This window comes from Stegodyphus dumicola, chromosome 10 (assembly GCF_044657685.1).
Source record: "Stegodyphus dumicola isolate Sdum_Otavi_A_Nest chromosome 10, ASM4465768v1".
Lineage (NCBI taxonomy): Eukaryota > Metazoa > Arthropoda > Arachnida > Araneae > Eresidae > Stegodyphus > Stegodyphus dumicola.
In genome coordinates, this window is record NC_140777.1 from 97,449,465 (window position 1) to 97,472,175 (window position 22,711).

General features: G+C 32.4%; 1 protein-coding gene across 2 annotated transcripts in view; it reads left to right on the plus strand.

Annotated features, from left to right (window-relative positions):
- Window positions 1–22,711, plus strand: part of Rab3-GAP (Rab3 GTPase activating protein) — a 244,686-nt gene that overhangs the window by 47,625 nt on the left and 174,350 nt on the right. For both annotated transcript variants that reach the window (XM_085825301.1, XM_085825302.1), the window contains exon 8: window positions 5,652–5,750. In XM_085825301.1, coding sequence (XP_085681427.1) covers window positions 5,652–5,750 — 99 coding nt within the window. The remainder of the gene's footprint in view (window positions 1–5,651; window positions 5,751–22,711) is intronic.

Below are 22,711 nucleotides of genomic sequence, written 5' to 3' on the forward strand. Positions count from 1 at the left end.
TTAATTGATTGATGATTGGGCATTGTCATCGCAATGAAAAACTTCTGTTTAACTTCGCTAAATTCAGCCGCCTGGTGCGGCCATGCGAGCTCTGGCACTGGTTCTGGCTTTATATGAATAACAAATCAGTTATTCTTAATTCAAATGGCACTAAATATAATTGTTTGTCCTATGAGTATCATTAACAAAATCTATTTTTAGCATAAGGAAAGAAATTTCTGCTAAATCTCCCCTTGTCAACATTTTAGCGCATTAAACTTAAATCTGTAATTGGATAATATTCTGTTATTTGGCGTCGCTGCATAATTCATCACTCAAGTTGTCATCCGTTGATAAACATGTGGTGATGAAAGCAAAATACAATAAATAATGATTCGCGATTTCAGCATCAAGGATATAAAATATTAGTTGGTGTAAAATTAACAAATGCTTCGGTTTGAGATTATGCCAAGCAGATACGCAGCTATGGAGTCAAATTACTAATCACACAAATTTATGCTAAAATAATTATTTCTTCAATAATGAGATATTTTATTTAGTGCCAAACTGAGATTAAGAATCGGGATTTCCGACATGTTTTTTTATGATGAGGAAAAAAACTAATGTGCGTGCATAAAGCATACCCCTTCCCTTCAAAAAAGCCCTAAAAAATTGGTTGGTGGTAGCTTTGAGGTCCGGATTTTAGATCATTCCAGATATTGGATGTCCGGATCTCGGACTTTGTACTGTATATATATATATATATATATACATCTTTCAAAATATAACTTACCAGTATGGATTCACTCTTTTAAAATAATTGTACTTTAATTAAACTTAGGAGATAATATAATCAATTAATCAATATTGTTTAAGAAATAAATTATATATATATAGTAAAAAATGTATACTTTCACTATTCAAGTATTCACTGTGACAAGTATTCTTATCTTGTCACATGAACAGGCCTCTGTGGAAAGGGGCTTCTCTGTAAATAAAGCAATTGAAATTGAAAATTTAAGTTACTCATCATACATTTTTCAACGCCCGGTATTTGATTACATAAAATTTTCTGGAGGTGTTCTTAATATCGAAATTAATAAAGAAATGAGATCAGCAGCAGCTTCTGCAAGTAGTGGAGTTCGTTATTTAGAAGAACATTCAGTATTTAGAAGAACAAAAATCTTTAACTAAATCTGAAAATTCAAAGAGGAAAAGAAATATTATTGAGGAAGAAATTGATTGTATAAAGCAGAAGAAAAAATTTCTTCAAAGGGACATTAAAGATATTAATGAAGACGTAGATGCTTTAGCAGATGAAGCTAAGACCAGCAGGAACATTGATTTTTTTATCAAAGCAAATGAACTTAGAAGAATAGTTAAAGAAAAGGAAATAGACATAAATAAATAAGATGTTAAAATAGCTGAAAAGATTTCAGATTTAAAAAAAGCACAAATGTTTTGTATCTTTTATTGTACAGTTTATTATTCTAGTATCTTTCAAAAAACCAAGGAAATAAATTGTATGTTTACAAATCAATTATTTTAATCTGCAAAATATTCTTACATTGTGATTATAATAGTAGTTGACTGTGTTTAAATAAATATCAAATAAGTTAAATAATAATCATGTAAATCTCTAAAATAGTGACTGTTATTAGTGTAAAATACACTTATACATGTTTTTCAAGAAATTATGTTCCTAATTTAATGTTATCTACTTCATAACTTGTAGGGAGTTAGTTTAATTTTCAAAATTGTTTTATGGTAAGTATTAAATTGAATTTAATAATAGTGCATAATACACACTTCTGTTAGTTCCTTAAAATGAAATTACAAGCATGAAATGGGTTGTATGGATAATTGCTTTATTCTATTCATTTTTTTGTTTGCTGATAGGTCCTTAATTTTTTTTTTTTTTTTTTTGATGGTCCTTAAAAGTCCTTAATTTTCATGTAAGGAAATGTGTACGAACCCTGTCATGTGCTATTTGTTTAACTTTTGTTTGAGTAAACCTTCAACTGCATACACACACACACACATCCAAAAAATCATATTGAGTTTGAAATAATATCAAGATATGCATTGCTGTTCTATAAAACGGCGTTCCCTATTCTTTGGTCTTCAAAGCATGCTGTTGTGGTTCTCGTATACTTCCAAAAAAGAGAAAAAGTAATAAGATATGTATTGCAGTTCTATAAGACGGCATTCCCTATTCATTGGTCCTCAAAGTATGTCGTCGTGGTTCTTGTGTACTTCCAAAAAAAGACAAAAAGTAATATTGAAATTAACTACACGTACTGCACTATAGTTGAAAATCTCAGTTGGGAAAATTACAAATGAGAGTCATCTCTTGTGCTTTCATGCAAGATTGATATCTTATGAAATCTATTACCAGTTACCCTATCTACAGACTTCCTATTGTAGTCACACCAATAAAAGACAAATTTAAAGCACTAGAAGTATGGTGCTTCTTGCCATCATACATATGAACATCAACAGCTGTGTGAGAATGAGCTAGCTTATCCATGTCATTAATGTGAACACCAACATTTATTTAAATTTTAGTTGATAAGATTATCTAAACTCTGGTAGCCAAATCTTGTTAAAAGCAGATATAAATTATCTTATATTAACTTAATTACTAACACTGATATAAAATTAAATTAATTTAAATTAATTGTGTTTTAAAAATATAAGTACACTAGTGCTAAGCAAGTGCTTTTTAATGAAAAAGGATAAGGTGCTCAGTGGACCATTCTAATTTATAAAAATGGTCCCTGCTTGCAAAACATTTGAAAGACTGCTGTAAGCTGAATGATTACTTCTCTATGCATTGTTATTTATGTTGTGGTGTAATTATAGAGTTGTGATGTAAGTCTTGTAATAGTTGCCATTATTTAAGATTCTTATGACTGAAAATTAGACTAACTAAAGTGAATGTTTAAAAAAAAAAAAAAAAAAAAAAAAAAAACTATGAGTAGCTTGAATGTTAAGTGTTTTTTTTTTAAAGCATTTTTGCAGTTTTTGATATGATGATGATTGAGGAAGATAACAGCTATGAGTAGACCACTTTTAATTAATTTTATTTATTTATTTTTAAGTATTAACAATTTTTGAACAATTTTTGATTTGCCAATGACCAGAAAAGTTATTTTACAGTTTTACAATGCATTTGAATATGGATGTGCATTATAAAAAATACAAGCAAAAGAAAAGTGCAGATTCTGACAACTTTTTCACTGGCTCGTGAATATATTTTGTAACAGCACTATGACTGATTTACCATTTGGCAGAGAATTTGGCATCAGTTAAGTGGTGCAAGCAACAACTCAAACTTTTCAAAAATATGACTGAAAAAGATAAGAGCTGTGAGAAAACCATGTATGAATGAATTTTCTTTAAAAAAAGAATTTTAACAATTTTTGATTTACGAGGAAGATGCTACATCATTCTTTCAAGAAAGAGGTATTTTACTTCATTTCTGACAAATCTGGCTTTAATGATGTTACTGTGATGAAAGCTATGTAAATTCAAAATTACTGATATTTTAATTTCAAAGTTATCATAAAGGTCATTTTGTAGGCCAGTGATTTAGAACTGACAATCCCCAAAGTAGTTTCACATGACCTGCAAATACGTTTTAGTTATGTATTTGTTGTTACTGTGTGTGTTGCAAAGATTTTAAGATTTTAATTATATCAAGTCCCAGTTTACATTTTTATCATCATTTAAAAACTAACATGAATAGTGCATTATAAACTCTATAAATGGAGCTAATTATTTTAAAGTGTGATATAAATCTTATTCAAATATTTTAAGATCTGTTTCATTCTATTCCATGATGTTTGTTTCATTAACTTTTACTCGTACTTATCCAAAAAATAAGTATGCACCGTTACAAATTTTTACATGGAGTAAAATCACTTTTTTGGGAATACATTTATAGGTGAACAGATTTTTTTCATAGTTGAAAAATTAAAGATAAAAGTACCTGATTGAGCAGTGAGCAATCAGGTACTTTTGTCTTTTGTTAATTTTTACGATATTTGTAAACCCACATTAAAAACTAACTTTTAAACCCTTGAAAGATAACAGGAATAAATTAATGAAAATGTAAATAATATAATATCATTTTATGAGAAAATTTTTTCTCAAAAGATGCCATGCAAAGTTTATTTAAAGATGCCAATAGTTTTTCCCCTCACAAATTCCATTTTGGAAATAATGCTAGTCACATGAACATTGCCTGAAGGCATGTGCTACTACAGAACTGTGTTTTCAGATTTTTAGTCCAAAGAGAAGGTAATGCAAATAATTAAAATTCATTCATTCACTTTTCTTCCAAATGTTTCTATGTGGCAAATACTGTGTTTTAAACATGATTTACAAATAATAAATGTGGGAAAATGCTAATTCTGAGAATAATAAATGCATAAATAACTAACAATATTTATCATATTCTTGCATGTGTAAGCCGTGCTCTTAATTTTTATCTCTTAATTAAAGAAAAAACTCCTGAAGTATAAGCCATAGATAACTCATCTATCACTTGTGATATTTTATTTTTCATTTTGGATGTGTGAAAGCAGTAAAATGAAAACCATGCTTATCACATATTGAGGCAAAACTTTATTATCCTTCAAAAAGGAATATGCTTCTGTGTTGGCATCTCTTATACACTGTCGGTGCTGCTAGCATAATTGCTTGCACTACTGGTATCACTATCGCTGCTGCCAGTATCCCACAGCATGCCACTCTCAGATGTGTCTAGAGCAGCACTTTTTGAACTTTTTTTTATCCATAACCCTTTTGTATCACTGAGATTCTTCTGCGACTCCATCTATTAAATATGGAATAAAGATATAAGAATAGATATTTTCTTATAATTTTTTTTTTTTTTTTTTTTTTTTTTTTTTTTTGGGATAAGCAAACATATATATACACACGAAAAGCCACACAGGGAAATTATACTGCATAGCCACATTTTTGTGCTGCATAGCAAATTGGTAACTTTTAAAAGAATGAATAATAAGTAACATCAAAGGAGAGCTTAGAAGTTAAGCCTCCAGGAACCTAGTTCTAATTATTTGGACATGCAAGAAACATGGCCGATTTTCATTTGCTTTATTGTGGGGGGGGAAAGAGAGGGAGGTTTATACATGAAAGAATACCTAATGTTTAACTTCATTCTCTGCCTGACAATACTGTTGATAAATGGTGAATTTGTGTTTTAAGGTATTGTACATTTTCAATTGTACTGTTTCATTAAATTTTTTTACTAATCATTTTTCAACTTAATTGCAAATATTAATTTTTTAAAAATTTACATGCAGATAAGTTTTTACCAAGTTATGAAGGTTTTTTATGTTTTGATATGAAAATAAGGGTTACCATATTTGAGCTCCCATAGAAATTTTGAGATCTTTTGTTACAACGCTTATCATTTTTTTAAGTAATTAAAAATCTGTAATAAATATTCTAAATGTTTTCTTCTTAGCCACATGAAACTTTTGAAGTAATTTATTGTAAACAGGTGTTAATTGTGAATATTTCTCTGAACATTCTCGAAGCTTTGAACCTTTTTTTAATATTTCAAATAAAGTTTTTAATATGATATTTAATATGATTTTACATATATTTAAATCTCAATTTATATATTTTCTTAATAGCTGCAGCTGGAAGGCAGGAAGTAATTCAGCCACCACCTCTGTCATATAAAAAATGGGGATTTCATGAACATGATAAACTTTACGATTGTGAAGCAGCCGGTAATAAAAGTTTTTTTTAAAAAAAATTTGTTGTTGATGTAATATAAAAGCTTTTCATTATTTTAATTATTTTCAAAAATATTTTAGTGCAGTTTTTAGTCATTAGAATTTGAAGATTATTGATATTGTGAAAAACTGTGAAGTTAAATAATTTCCAAAATTAAACTTAAAAATTATATCAAAGGCACAAAAGGTTTCAAAAGTTATAACTTATGCAATAATTCATATTAAACTGATAAACATATTTTACCCATTATACTTTTAATGGTATAACAACCTGAAAGGTACGAGCCAGTTTTCCCTTAGAAAGCCCTCTCTGATGGCATTCCCAGCAAGCAGGCAGCCAGCCCTCATGCGTTTTTTCATACTTAAAGAACTAAATACCTGAAACCATTTTTGTATTACTGGAGAATTTCTTAGAAATAATGCATATTTTCTTTTTTGTGTGTGTGCTTTATGGTATACATTAGACCAGCGATTCTTCCAGTGGTATGTATGTAAAGAAAAAGTATTTTTAACTATTAAATTAAAAAAATTAAATGCCCCAACATTCTGTATAAGTTTTTTCTCTAACACTCATAAATTTATGCAATCTGAGCTTTGTTCAAGGTCAATCAATAGCTGCTCATAGACTTTAGCAAAATAATCCGTTTTTATTTTCATAAATATTTAGCCATAGACATAACAATGATGATAACATAAATGATGTTTTTAAAAGCGGAAATGGTAATGGGTGTTGTATTGAGTAGGAAATAAAATTAAGTTCCTATAAAAAGATATTAGGATCTCATTAATTCTTTTAGAGTTGATCAATTTATTAGCATGTCTACACTTTATGTTGCCACATTTTCAGGCTCATATTGCTTTATTTTCAATTAGAATCATTTTGTTTTCAATTTGATCTTTCTAAACAGCAAATATTTTGCAATATTGTTCCTTTGTATTTCCCACTTTTCTACCCGATTTTAGAATATTGTCGTTTGTCTTTGAAGAACTCTTAATATACTATGCATTTAAATATTTGCAAAAAAATAATAAATCAAACCTTGATTTTTCAAAATGGAAAAATGGCTATGATTGACTAGGTTAAAAAGTGATGATTTGCAGGACAATGTACTAGCACTAAGAATATTGAAAAGAAAAAGGTACTTTTTGGTTTCACCGCCGCAAATCTCACCAAGCAGACTTTAATGGCAACAACACACAGTATACACATAAAAATTTTTAACAAATGTTAGTTCTAAAAATTTTTTATTTTGAAGGCATAAACATTTTAATAGCATTTAAAATTTTACAAAAAGACAATAAATAAAGACGATAAATTTGTAAAAAGACATTAATTTAAGAATTTACTATGCTTTCATGCTACAGCATCCTGATTCAGCGGTTCATATTACATATCAAGCGATCTCATCTCTCATAAACTACGCTACAAAAATCTAATTCTCTCAGTAATTATCTACATTAATTTCAAGTTAAATCTTAATATAGAATTGGAGTTTAAATGAAAGAATCAGTTTAATTCGTACAAATAGCTTACTCAGAAATTATGTAAAACTGCAGTACTTTACTTCGCTAGTGCATTCTCATTAGAATTGATGAATTTAACCCTTTACTTTGCTTTTTCTATATTTTCGCGTGAGCGGTGTGATTGCATCCTAATTAACTTAATTACCACAAATGGCCTTAGGGTATAAAATTTAACTATCTGGTAAAAATTCTATGTTATTGTATAACAATATTGAAAGAAACAAGCAATCTGATAAGAAATTATTGTGACTTGTTTTGAAAATGAGGCATAAAAGGTTACCAGCAAGGATATTCTGTTTGGCATCGGTTTGCACCATTTTTTGGCGACTTTTTTTGCCTGCACTGGCAAAATGGAAAAGTACCAAGAAGAATTGTTTACACAAAATATAATGAAAGTTATTTATCATTTGGGTTTACTTGGAATGGAGATGAAATGGACTCTCACCTCGATGAGTTGTTTGAGGTGAACTATTATCCAACCCATGTATGAAACCACCGTTTCTTAAAAGACAATTTGAATCTTAGCACGCCAGTTTAAAGGATAAATCTGAATAATATTTTAAGAGGAAATTATTGAAGTTAAAAAATAGTGAACAAGTAATGAAAGGTTTTATTACTTCAAGTGGAAAAGCTTTCAATATTTACCTAGTAAGCCCAAGAATTGCCAAGACTAGGCAGGCTCAGACTGTTAGAGAAAACCTAATATTACCAGCAGCTAAAGATATTGTTTTAACATTGTTCAATGAAAAGCGGCTAATGAATGTAATAATATTCCATTATCAAATGATACAGTAAATCGACAAATTCATGAAATGGCAAATTCCATAAAAGAGACACTTATTCAAAAAATAAAACACGGTGAGTATTTTGCAGTGCAGTTGGATGAAAATACTGATATAATAAATAAATAAATAAAATCAATTCCTACTTAGGTCAACAAAGAAAAATTTTATTTTAGTTACTTTTTATTAACGTAATTAAAATTTTTTTGTTTCTAATTTATGAAACTGATGGTGGTCTATAATTTCTCATTCTATTCATCTCTTGTAATGCTTTATTATTGCAAGGAACCTTTCCAGTGAGTTTCGAGCAGTCCAGTTCTTCAATTAGTATTACATCTAATGATTTCACATGACTCAAGACTGACCTGCTGCGAAAAGTTTTGTCCTAGATATATTACTGCATAATCTACAGTGCTATTTATTTATTTTAATAAGCAAGGGACATTTTAAATGGTTATATTTTAAACATATATTATTATCACGTTAACATGGAAATATGGGGAGAATTTTCGCTACATTATGGAACATTACATCTGCTTTATCCAACTCTGTAAGACTAGAATTCTTTAATTCCATACACTTTAAAAATCTTTAGAAATGTGTCTTACTGTTGCCACTTACTTATCTTGTTAAATGTTACAATTCCATTTATCACCTTATCTTGTTAAATATTACAATGCCATTTATCACAGTCATGTACTATTATTTATAAGTTGTTATAAAATTAATTTTTACAGAACATGAGAATTCTTAATAAACGTCTTGTAATATGCTTAAAAAAAAGCATATCTTTAGTTCCGATAAACAGGAATAAATAAGTAGTAATTGACTTTAAAATGTGAAAAAACTGTATTAACATCAAATGTCATCCAGTACAAGTTAAAACAAATGTATTCGAGCTTATTTAAATGTATTTTAGTGGATGAATAAAAGGTATTTTATTAACGATTGAAAATTTGAACAAGGTATAGGGAGAGTGTGAGCTAATAGTGGGAATTTAATAAGACAAGACATAAAGAAATTGATCTGTCTTAAACAGGCCCAAATTTTGTACTAAATTTTAGAATTAAAGTATTGAAACTTAAATTTTGATAATTAAAATGGTAACCAATTTTTAATCTAATATTTTTTATATGTGTATATTTAATACAAATAGCCAATAGGTTGTGCAAATGGAAATACAGTACAAAGTCCATAATCCGGACTCGTCGGGACTTCAGCGATTCCGGATTAAAGGGATATATCATCAATTTAAATCTGGTAAGATGGCATGCAGAAATTATACAATTAAAAATATGAAACTGTAACTTATGAAATAAAGAGCAATTATGATCTAAAGGGTATCAAAATTTATAAAAAAAGCTTAATATTTATTTGTTTACTTTATTAAACATTTCTTTCAATGTAAGTTGTTTAAGTTGCCTCATTTTTTGTGCTAAACGTGCATGCATAAACATTAAACGTCCATGCGTAGCATTAAACGTGCATATGTAAAGCATAAAAAAAAAGTTTGTGGCTTTGAGGTCCAGCTTATAGATCATTCCGGATAATGGACATCCGGATTACAGACTTTGTACTATATATATATATATATACAGTCAAAAGTCGTTAATCCGGACTCGTCGGGACTTCGGCGATTCCGGATTATCGATTTTTCCGGATTATAGATCATCAGTTTAAATCTTGTAAGATGGCATGCAGAAATTCTAAAATTAAAAATATGAAACCGTAATTTATGAAATAAAGAACAATTATGATCTAAAGGGTATCAAAATTTGCAAAAAGAAAAAGCTTAATATTTATTTGTTTACTTTCTTAAACATTTCTTTCAATGTAAGTTGTTTAAGTTTTGCTTCGTTTCATGTGATAATACTTTCTCTTTAATTCTATTAAACAGACATAATTTCTTGTTCAGTTACAAAGTTCCGCTGTTCAAGTCCTATAATTGCTGTGTCAAGAACACCGACTAATTTGTCAATCGAAATTTTTTCGTTTTCAATAACCTCTGTTACTTTTCTTCACTATCGGAAGCGAATTATAATGACGAGAAACTTGTTTTAAATCATATCAAAGACGGAGCATATCGAGATGAAATACTACATTTGGTAAGGAATTATAAGCCAAATAAAATAAAAACATCTGCGCTGAAGATAAGGATAGTGCTGAAAAATCAACTTCATTACGCGCCCGCCGTTGCGTTCCCCCCGCCGAGCAGCGTGAAATTGATAAACAGATTTCGGATTTCAAAACATACTTTCACTTTAGATCCTTTACATATTAACAAATATATATCGGAAATTCTATTTGATATAATCGAAAGTTTAAGCTTACTTTTATAAAATTGCTCTTACAGTCTGCAAAAAATAATAAGCCAGATCCAATTCGAAAATTAAGGAACAACGCAATCATCAACATTAACTGAAATAGATAATTAGATAATTTTAGCTTATACGTCTATTATACATAAAACGCGTACGCGAAAACGTATTCTGCACTTGCGCACACTCATATGCGCAGTCGTAAAAGGTCTTACACGCACGCGTAAATGCCTATGCGCATGTGTCAACGCGGCGCATGCGCAGAAAGTTTTTAGTTTTGAGGTCCGGATTATAGATCATTCCGAATTATGGGTGTCCGAATTAACGACTTTTGACTGTATATATATATTAATATTTCTATAGAGAAATTAAAAAATAACCATTGTAAAATGTGGTGGTACTAAAGTTTTTAAATTTTTGTTTAGATGGTACATGTTAGTCAAAAGGTTGAGAACTGCTGCATTAGACATCAGACTGTTTCTGAGAGGAACATTCAATAAAATTTTAAGGAAGTAACAAATTCAACATATTTTATGTAAATAAAATTTAAAATTACTCCAGTAATCAATCTGTAAAACTGTTCATTCTCATTCTTGGAAATATTAAGTGTCTCTGTTGGTGTGGTGATCAGGTTGTTCAAATTCCTTAGAAGACATGAAGACATGCATGTTTGTTAGTGTCTTTATGGACCATTCCGGATCCATAAAGACATGGCATTGGGCATTTAAAATACTGTTGAATTGAAAGTTTTCTCGAAGGTTGGTGGTAGAAGAAGAAAGTTAGGAAACCAAGAACATGTTCTACTTTATTATTGTGATGAAAGTTCTAGATCCAAGGAAGAATATCTCTGTATGTCATGATTTCCAAAACTTTTATTATTTCTGTGAATATTGCTTCAAAGTTCTAGATGTTAAAAAGATTGGCCCCATAATTTTGTAGAAATGTGTGACTTTTTGCTTATTTTCCTTGATGTTTTACATTTCAAAACTAAAAGCATTTTAAGACCCATAAAAGTACACCAAATATAATCTAACAAGTAACTTAATTTGTGTAAAAGAGTGGATGACCTAGTACATGCTCTGTCTCACTTCTATATAGCACTGGTTGTAATAATAACCAAGCTACATTTAAACAAAGTATTTCTTGTGAACTAAACCTGAAGATCTTTATTTTCCACCATAAGACATCTGAAAATTATTTTTACCTTTTATTTATTATACCTTTTACTACAATCATTACTAAAATTAAGGTATATGGTATTTCTCCTGCCTTCTTAGCGAGCCTTCGTGATGTAGTGGTCAGCACACTCAGCACGTAATTGAGAGGTCTGTGGTTCGATTCCCAGTGAAGGCATAGCATATTTTTCATCTTTTCTGCTTCCAAAAAAAGTACCTAATGTCTCTACAAAGGAAACAGAAATTAATGACCCTGCTCATAAAATGTTTTCTTTACTCTAATTTTTCAAGTATAATACTTATACAACTTTTCCTGATTACTAAAATACTTCAATCTGTATTTCCTTTTATTGGCTGCTAACTTTTCAATTATGATTGGATCTGAAAAATCTTCTCCACCATCTTTTTTTATATTCAAAAAGTAGTATTCATGAAGGAAATTTGAATGAAAGGTAAATTTAATAAATAAACAGATAATTGAAAATCAAAATAGCTGCATCATATTTTTAACATGGTAAGCGGGTATTATTATTTATATCCTTATCTTCTAACTAATTAATCAAGGTAAAACAAAATTGCTTACCTTGTTCCAATGGGTTCTGCCAGGGCCACAGGGCTGAAGTTCCTCTGTGAATATCTGCAAAATCTTGAAGGGGATAATCCATAAATGATAAACTTTCTTAACACAAACATATTTAATGAAGATGCAAACGGTTACAGAATATTTACATAATGAAAAGGTTTAAATGTTCCCATGACGCAGCGTGCAACTTCTCAGTTCCGAGTTCTCGTGATCTCTAAGCGAGAGTTCAGAGTTCGAGATGACGTCACTCAGCCATCGGATCTCAGCAAGAGTTGAGTTGCAACATCCTCTCGCCCAGAAGGACAATTGCTGTAATTGTCCTTATTACATTCCAGCTCCACCGGATATAGTAATTGCACTCGTCTTTTAATCGTATGTCCATTGGGCAAGCGGACAGCACAGGCTCTCACCTTGCCATCTCTTCCAGGAAAGATTTCCATTATGATGCCCATCATCCACATCAGCCGTGGAATTTTATCTTCATGCTCTAATACAATAGTTCCTTTCTTCAAACAGGTTCCTGTTTTTGCCAGTTTGGAATGATGAGCAGATTTTAAATTGATCAAATAATCCTGCCTCCATTTTCGCCAGATTCTTTCTACCAGTATCTGTTGATGTCTAAATTGACATGTAAGACTCTCCTTTGTTGAAGTTAATTTAGAGCTTCCTTGTGGCAATGATAGTAATCGTCTTCCTATTAAGAAGTGACCAGGGGTCAAAGATTCTGGTTCTCCTATATCCGAGTATGTAAATGTTAAAGGTCTGGAATTCAATATAGCTTCCACTTCTGTTATGACTGTCTCTAATTCCCTGAACGTTAAGGATGATTTGCCTAGGATTCTTTTCAAAACAGCTTTCAGAGACTGAACCATACGCTCCCAAAAGCCTTCCCACCATGCCGCCCTCTCAACTATAAATTTCGATTTGATTCCTTGCTTAGAGAATTCGTCTTGAACTTTATTGCTTTTCATCACCTTGTTCAATAGTTCTAATTCTTTTTTCGCTCTTTTAAAGGTTTTGGCATTATCGATGTACACTATTCGGCACAAACCTCTTCTCGTTATGAACCGTCTAAATGCAAGCAAAAATTTTTCTGTGGAAAGGTCAGCCGTAAGTTCTAAGTGCACGGCTCTAGTTACAGCACAGGTAAACAGTAAAATGTATGTCTCAGATAATTCTCTTCCACTTTTCACGTACAGTGGACCTGCATAATCTATCTCGGAGTTCTCAAATGGAAAGGCTTCTCGGCATCTGTCTGGTGGGAGAGGTGCCATATCTTGCATGACAGGTTTAGTTCGAAATATTTTGCAGACATTGCAATTGTACTGAACATTTTTAATTTTCCTATGAGCCTTCATCAACAAAAATTTATCTCTTATCTGATTTAAAGTATCTGCTATTCCTCCGTGCCCTACCACCTGATGACTGTAAAGAATAATTAGATCTTTGTCGAGCAACACAATTGGATGTGCTTGTTTGTAATCCAAATATGAATTTTCTAATCGTCCACCAACACGAATTACACCACTTTCATCTACAAATGGACTGAGGGACTTCAGTTTTGATTCTGAACTTAAATCCTCGTTGTTCTTCAATATCCGTATTTCATTTGTGAAATTTCGCTCCTGAACACGTTTGATCCAATAAGTTTCTGCCATTTCCAATTCGGTAACCTGCAATCATCCTGATAATTTTGAGGTATTTTTAACATTGTTGATGAACCTTAAGCACCACGCAGTAATTCGGTAAATTCGGTGTAAATTGCTGTAATTTTGGGTTTTAAATAAATCTTCGGAAGGTTCGGTAACGCATGCGTTTACGAAAACTTCCTTCGATGTTTTTCTTAGTTCCTTGTTGCATTCTTCAATGTTCTTTGTGGAACATAAATTCGGTTTTGGCCAGTGTTCCATTTCTTCCTTTAACCAGGTGGGCTCTTCCCACCATATGTTATTCTGCTTCAGATGTTTGACATTTTCACCTCTAGTTAGCAAATCAGCTGGATTGTGTTCACCAGGCGTATATCTCCAGTTCGAGACATCTGAATTCTTCTGTATTTTCTTCACAAACCTCTTCTCGCTATGAACCGTCTAAATGCAAGCAAAAATTTTTCTGTGGAAAGGTCAGCCGTAAGTTCTAAGTGCACGGCTCTAGTTACAGCACAGGTAAACAGTAAAACGTATGTCTTAGATAATTCTCTTCCACTTTTCTCGCTATGAACCGTCTAAATGCAAGCAAAAATTTTTCTGTGGAAAGGTCAGCCATAAGTTCTAAGTGCACGGCTCTAGTTACAGCACAGGTAAACAGTAAAACGTATGTCTTAGATAATTCTCTTCCACTTTTCACGTACAGTGGACCCGCGTAATCTATCCCGGAGTTCTCAAATGGAAAGGCTTCTCGGCATCTGTCTGGTGGGAGAGGTGCCATATCTTGCATGACAGGTTTAGTTCGCAATATTTTGCAGACATTGCAATTGTACTGAACACTTTTAATTTTAACTTTAACTTGAACACTTTTAACTTTAACGAATGGCTTCCATCTTTTCACATCACTTCTAATCCAGTGTAATGTTATACTAGAATCAGTCCACATATATACAATCAAATCAATGTCCCGAAGTTTCTTTGGGATATATTTTGACAGGCAGGAGCCTATCAAAGCACCCATCAATTCCAATCTGGGAAGTGATAATTTTTTTAAGGGTGCTACTCGTGATTTTGATGTAATGAAACTTGTATGAATGACTCCATTTTTCGAATAACGAAAATACAGAACAGCCCCATAGGCCTTCTGACTCGCATCTGTGAAACAGTGTAACTGTAAACCATCCTTTATATCCCTTTTCCCAGCACCTGCAAACTGATGTCTCGGTATTTCCAAACTAGAAATATGAGCTAATTCATCACACCAGCTTTGCTAATTCTTTCTGAGATTTTCTGGTATTTCAGTGTCCCATGCTATCTTTTGTTCCCATAAATCTTGTAATAAAATTCTAGCTCGAATGCTGTATGGATTTAAAAACCCTAGTGGATCAAAGAAATGTCCTACAAATCTCAAGATTTCTCTTTTAGTTGATATGTTATCTATCTTTTTGGCATCTTTTACCAAATCTTTAATTTCTATCAAAAATGTATCATTTGACCTATTCCATATGTACCCCAATACTTTAGAGCAAGTCGAATCATGTGAAAAATCATCTTCATTCCATACCCTTTGAAAATTCGTTTCATTCGTTTTCCACTTCCGCATGTTAAATCCACCTTCTTTCAGTATGCGTTTAATATGTTTCGATTCCTCGAATGCTTCTGATTCTTCATCTGCTCCAGCAATTAAGTCATCAACATACATATTTTCAGTTAGCATGGAAAATACTTTCGGATACTGTGACTTGTATTTGTCAGCGTGTACATTTAGAGTTGCTCTGAGAAGAAACGGACTAGATGTTGCTCCAAAACTTACCCTTGTCATAAGAAGATACTTTATTTTGGTTCCATTTAATTCACCATCGTTCCATAGAAACTTGACTGCGTTTCTGTCTTCCTCAGCAAGAGAAATCTGCAAGAATGCTTGTTCGATGTCAGCTGTAAACGCAGTTCGATTTTGACAGAACTTAAGGGGCAATTCCAGTATGTCTGGACACATCTTGGGACCTGAATGTAAACAGTCATTTAGTGACAAACAATTATCCGCATGTGACGAAGCGTCAAAAGCCTCATGGAGTTTTGTAGTTTCCTTGTTTTCTCTTATAACGGCTTGATGTGGCATAAAATACGTTTTTGGTCCAATTTCAATATTAGTCTCTTCGGCAATTATTTCTTTTAAGTATTTATCAATTACTTCGTGATATCTGTCATAGAACTGTTGATTATTCTGAAATCTACGACTTAAACTCTTAAATCTAATTTTTGCAATCTCCAGATTATCTCCTAGCTCATTTGAATTATGATTCCATGGAAGGCGAACAATATAACGATTGTTTTCAAATTTCACAGATCTTTTGAAATTATCGAAAACTAAATTATTTTCTAATTCAAGTTCCTTATCCGAATCATAATTTATCCCCATAGAATCGAGCTCCCAGAGATTCTTCAGCAAACTAGACAGTGATTCGTTCTGTGTATCTTTATTATTATGAACCACAACCTTCAACGTATTCACATTAGTTGAGGAAATTCCATAAGCTCTTTCTGTTCCACTAATGGTCCAACCCAATTTTGTTTCAACCGCTACTAAGGAATTAGACAGCCTGTGAACCTTACCCATAACTATTTTCCAATAAAAATCCGCTCCTATCAGCAAAGAAATTTTCGGCGGTTTATTCCTTTGTCCCCATTAATCGGAAAGTTTTATGCCCTGTTTTTAATAAGATTAACTATTTCATTTCTAGGGGAATGAATATGTGATCCATTAATGACAGGAATAAATAAAGCTTCTATTTTGATTTCATATCGATTCTTCGAATTACGCAAAATAAGCCTGTTTTTTTTTAACATTCTGCGCTTCAGACGTCGTGCAACCGAAAGAGAATATTTTTATTTTTTCTTCCTCCAATAACGGGAAGTTTTAATTTCTTACAGATGTCCTCTCTAATAAATGTTCGCTGCGATCCTAAATGAAACAACAAGCGAATGCTTTGCTGTCGCCAATTGCCTGTGTTTTCAGCTCGTGCTGTCAGAAGAAATAAGTTATTTGCTGTTGCGCAGTTGGAAACAGAAGAGACTACTGCCCCTTGGATGGGACTCTTGTCTGACGCATTCGTTTCGTAAGAGTGTACCAATGTATGATGTCGCTGATCGCAAATACCACAAGTTAGTTTCGATTTGCACATCCTCGCTAAATGGTATCTTTTGAGACACACAAAACAAATTCCCCTTCGCTTTAACTCTTCCTTTTTTTTCTGACGTATGATTTTCAGAACAGAATAAACAGCTATTAGATAGTGATGTGTTTAACGCTGCTGCTGAAGGAATTCTACCCTTATTATAATCCCAATTTCTTTCGCTGTCTCGAAAACGTTCTTAAAACTGCCGCTTATTTTCAAAATGGGATTTCCTTTCAGTGACTTCAGAATCTGTTGGCTTAACTAAAAATCCTGTACGTTCTCGACTTTCTATTTCTTTTCTTAGAAAATTGAGCAAATTCGTAATTTTTGTCTGATTATCATCTTCATATTTCCTATTAAATTCTAGTGCTAAATCATTCGGAATCACCTTTATTAATATCGGATACAATAAGGTACTGTACGAATCCGGTAAAATATTACATGATTCTAATCCTCTAATTTATACTTCACAACGATCATATAATTTTCGAAGTGCTGTCACATCGCAAGACCTTTTAACCGGAGTCAGAGTTAATAAATTGTTCATATGGGTATCTATTATTAGTTCTTTGCGTCCGAAGCGATCTTTTAATATTTTCACAGCCTTTTCGTAATTCTCTGCTGTTAACGTCAACCCTTGTATTGCAGTTTCTGCATCGGAAGTAAGAATTGACTTTAAATAGTTCAATTTATCTACCGCATGTAGACTTTCGGTTTTGTGTACAGCTGTCTCAAATCGTGCCCAAAACCCAGGCCAACTGCACACATCCTTTCCTGAAAATGTTTCCAGGGCTAGTTTGGGGAGTTTAATTTTGTTTTGCCATTCAGTGACAGTTCCATATGAAGTAGAATTAGCGCTATGTGGATTAGTATCTATATATCTTTTCGCACGTAATTTCCAAATAATAATTTTACTTTTATAATCTTCTCTAGACATTATTTCATCTTCTAAATTTGTTACATCAATTAAAGCTTCAATACCATTATCCGCTAAGATTAGTTCTTCTTTTTTACTAATTAACTGAGCAACTGTTTCTTCAATTACATTTTTATCCCCCTCATTAGCAATTTCTGTTTCTATCTTATTTATCAGCCTCGTAACTACTGCTTTTATAGCAGATCATTTCTTTTTTAATATTTCTAAATCCATGTTTTTGCTTAAGCAAAATCTATTAATCAATTCAGTTCAAATTCAATCCAATGGCCCCACGTTATGGTGCCACAATATTATTATTTATATCCTTTTCTTCTAACTGATTAATCAAGGTAAAACAAAATTGCTTACCTTGTTCCAATGGGTTCTGCCAGGGCCACAGGGCTGAAGTTCCTCTGTGAATATCTGCAAAATCTTGAAGTGGATAATCCATAAATGATAAACTTTCTTAACACAAACATATTTAATGAAGATGCAAACGGTTACAGAATATTTACATAATGAAAAGGTTTAAATGTTCGCATGACGCAGCGTGCGACTTCTCAGTTCCGAGTTCTCGTGATCTCTAAGTGAGTGTTCAGAGTTCGAGATGACGTCACTCAGCCATCGGATCTCAGCAAGAGTTGAGTTGCAACAGCGGGTAAATGAGGAGCAATCATGAAACTTTTCATGCAGCTTTTGAAATATTTACATTTAGACTATCATACGCAAAAAGGTAGTCTTTTATTTAAAATATAATTAAAATTTTGTAACTGATGAGATTTTGATACTGTAATTAATAAATCAAGTTATCAGCTTGGTTTGTAGTTATGTTCAGGTTGTTTTATTTCAATGGTTATGGTAAGGTATGTGGGGATACTATATTTGAGAAAAATCAGATTAATGAGAATTAGCAAAAATTAGTTGGTTTGCTTTATTTGATTATAGCAAAGCACACAGGGGCTACCTGTGTAAGAGGAAGGATGTGCTCATGGAGGACGATTTAAGGAAAACTGGCTCATATCCCTATTATTTTGATGGGGATATAAGTCAGTTTCTGATAGAAATTTCCCATTTTCATGGGGGAAAAAACACAAAAGTACCCATACAGGTAGCCCATTTGCCAAGATTCAGACTAAGTTCATCTAATAGTATGCAGTGGCTTTAACACTCTTTCAGTCACTGGTGGACTAGCAAAAATTAAATTTGGGTATTAACATGATACATAAATTTTAAGGGTAAAAGAATTATATTTGTAATATAAAGAAATAAAACGTGAATTAAGCGTTAATATAACATGCTTTGAAATATAAATATCATCCAGGGAAAGATATATTTTTTTTGATTTATTTTTTTTTCTTTTCAAATGAGGGTTTGAAAGACTAGAATTATTTAATAATCATAATAATCAATAACCCTATGAATCCAAGGAGGAAGAGTAGCAATTTAATAGCTGTATTTATTCATTTTATCTGATTTTTGTAAATCCTCTTTATATCTTATCTGTATTTACTGTAAAGTTACCTTTCTACATGAAGCTCAAAGTTTGTAAGTTGTTGTTAAAATGTGGAAATTGGGCAATGTTCAGATTATCTAGGTATTCTGCATATTAACTGTGCTATTAAGGTGAGTAAAATTGTTTCATTTCCCATATTACCTAGTTAATGTGCACATTACCCATTAGGCAGCCATTAAAACTAAAAATAAGATCATTATGCAAAACAGCAATTTTTGTGTATGCTTAAATCACCAGTCAGATAAATAATTTTGTAGTACTAAGTATTAATTGAAAATATGCTATATTTTTATTTCATATTAATTCATAATTTCATATAAATAATCAGCAGATTACAAATAAATTGTACTACAGTTTTTGAAACATAATATTTATTGATTGATTGATTAATTTAGTGTAATATCATATTTTCTCACATATTTTCCCCTCTTGCATATCTCCCCTAGCTTTTTTGCACCAGTTTCTGAAAATTTAAAAAATATTTACATAGTTTTTCTCCTTTATTGATGTGTTCAGAAAGACAAAACTTGCTGAACCTTTCCCTTCTAAGTGAAGAACTTCATTCCAGCTTAGTACAAGAAACATCCCATCGTGGCAAAGCAAACATGAATCGACATTTGATCTACTATTTTGGCCAAGATTCAAGTTACAGGGATATAGAAATGAAAATACTCCACTGGCCATTAAAATTTCAACACCATGAAGGAAAGCAAATGCAAAAAGAAATATTTATTATAGGTAAGCAGTATGGAATGAAGACAAAATGGTTAAATTTGTAAGCAGTTTGGGGGTTTACAGTGGAGCAAAATTAGTACAAACAGCTCCCACCCCTTGGCAGCTAAAATGGCCCTTACCCCGTTAGGCATGGAGTCGAACTGGGCTTGGATGACAGAAACTGCAACTAATTTTATGCTGCTTCAAGTCAATGCCATACTTCATCAACTGTATTAGCTGGAGAGGGGTGGTAGGCCAGTCTCTCAGCAACCTATGACTAGGTGTTTTCAATGGGTGACAGATTTGGAGGCCGTGCAGGCCAGGGCAACAGTCGAGGCTGCCCTAAGGCATGCCAGGTAAGGGAGTTCACATCCTCGGTGTTCTGTGTCGAGAAAGGTCAGAACAGGATGTGGAACATGTGGTCTTGCATTATCTTGTTGGAAGATGGCGTTTGCTAGGCCTCAAAGATAGGGCACAACCACTGGATGTAAGATGTCAGAAGTGTAGCAATCTGCATTCAAATTACCATCGATCTGAATTAGAGATATGCGTGTCATGTACTCAATGGCTGCCCAAACCATCACACCAGGGGCAGGGTGCCTATGCCGATATCAAAAGCAAGCAGGCAACGTGTGGTCTCCTCAGAGCCTCCAGGCACATATACGTCCATCAGAATACTGCACGTAGAACTGGAACTCATCTGAAAAGACAACATTGTGCCACTCCTGTATCCAGCTTTGTCGTTCTGTGCACCAGAGTCACCATCTCTCTCTGTGCTGCATTGTCAAGGGAAGTCGAGGTAATGGTTGCCATGCTGATAATATGCTGCTCCAAATGTTGAGGCACTATGAGAGGATACTGGGTGTGCTGCAAACACGCCCATTTACTGGCCAATTTACTTGCATTACTGGTCAGTCATGTGGCTGTACGGTTTTGCAGAGCTGACCCCACAATATCCTCTCGAGCATTAATCATGGGAGAGTGTTGAAGTTTTGAGTGCCATTGAGTATAAACCTTAGCAACCCATTGATTCCATATTCGCATGACAGTGGTTCGATGTCGACCAGGGCTACAGGCGATATCACGGAACGATAATCCGCACTTTCAATAGGCAATGATCCTGCCTCTATCGAATTCCGACACTTGCTGGTAAGCATTTCTTATTATTATTTGAAGCATAACCCAATATTCTGAGCAAACCCCAGCCTTACAAAGTGCTTTCCGAATGAGAAATCCACTACACAACTTTTCTTTTATGCAGTGCTTCAGATGATGTTTCTCCCTCCTGCATTGTCAAAATGCACTGAAATACTAATCATTTGCATATCACAACCTCTTCTTCCTTTGATGCGATTTTGACGTTCATCAGCTTATTCCTTCCTGGTGTTTTTATGGCCAACAGTATATCTTATCGGTTATTATACTGTTAGTATGATTATATATTTTTATCATATTGTAGGTTTTCTTTTAAACAAACAGTATGGTGCTAATTATTTTAGTTTACCTTGATTACTTTTCTTTTATTATGTTCTGACTGTAACCACATCCTTCAGAAATTAAATGATTTGCATAATTTTCCCCTCATGTTTGCATGATAAAATTAGTAAAAAAGGAAAGGAGAAAATATGTGAGGAAATATGCCAATAATCAGATTGTAAATGAAATATGCAGACAAATGTTGAATCATTAGATTATTTATTTAGTTTTCAGTATTTAAAAAGTCAAGTTGATAGAATCAGTCAGTGAATAGAGTACTGTAAATCAATTAAATGGTTTAAATTTGTTATTATGAAGAAGGAAATGAATTTGCAGAGAATATGAGAAAATTATGACAATTGGTGACTTTCAGTATTAAATTTGATGTTTGCAACAAACTTATGAGAAAGTGATGCTAAAAACAAAACACTCGTGACAGGAGCTTAAGAAAGTGGATGGTAAAAGGGGCGGAGAAGGGAGGAACCAACTTTTTTACTAACAAGAATCTCCCTTTTTTTAAACTTTACAATTCAGAATTTGTTAATGCACACACTACCTAAGTAAAGTGCAGAAAACTGTTATTTTGAAACTGTTTTCCACTTTAACAAAATGAATCGGATAATTTGCAGATTAACGAGGACTTTTAAAATGTATTTGTAACGTATACATTTTCTCAGTTTTGAGGAGTTTGCAGTATCTAGCAGCAAGAAATTCATCATAAATGATGTGTTGAGGTAACTTAAAAAATTACTAGTAGATGGGATTACTTTACCAGTTGCTTCGAATTCAGTCTACCCCAATGTATGTATGTTTGCCAAAATAATTTTTGAATGAAAGATAGTGCCACATCGCCTTTAAATATTAAATATTGATCTTTTTAAACTTAATATTAAATCAAAATAGAGAGATTTAGTGCAGCAGTAAATTAAATCTGCATTCCTAGCAGAATAGTTTTGTTAAATAAATATTACGTATATGTATCTGCTTAGAAGGCAGCTTAACATAATTTTTTTAACTGTGCAGGCTTTCTGTGAAAATTTAGAAATTAATTTTGTTGCTATTTGAATTTTATAAAGAAATTGAGATATATTATGGTATTGTGAATGGTCAAGCAATGATATCACAATATAATTAC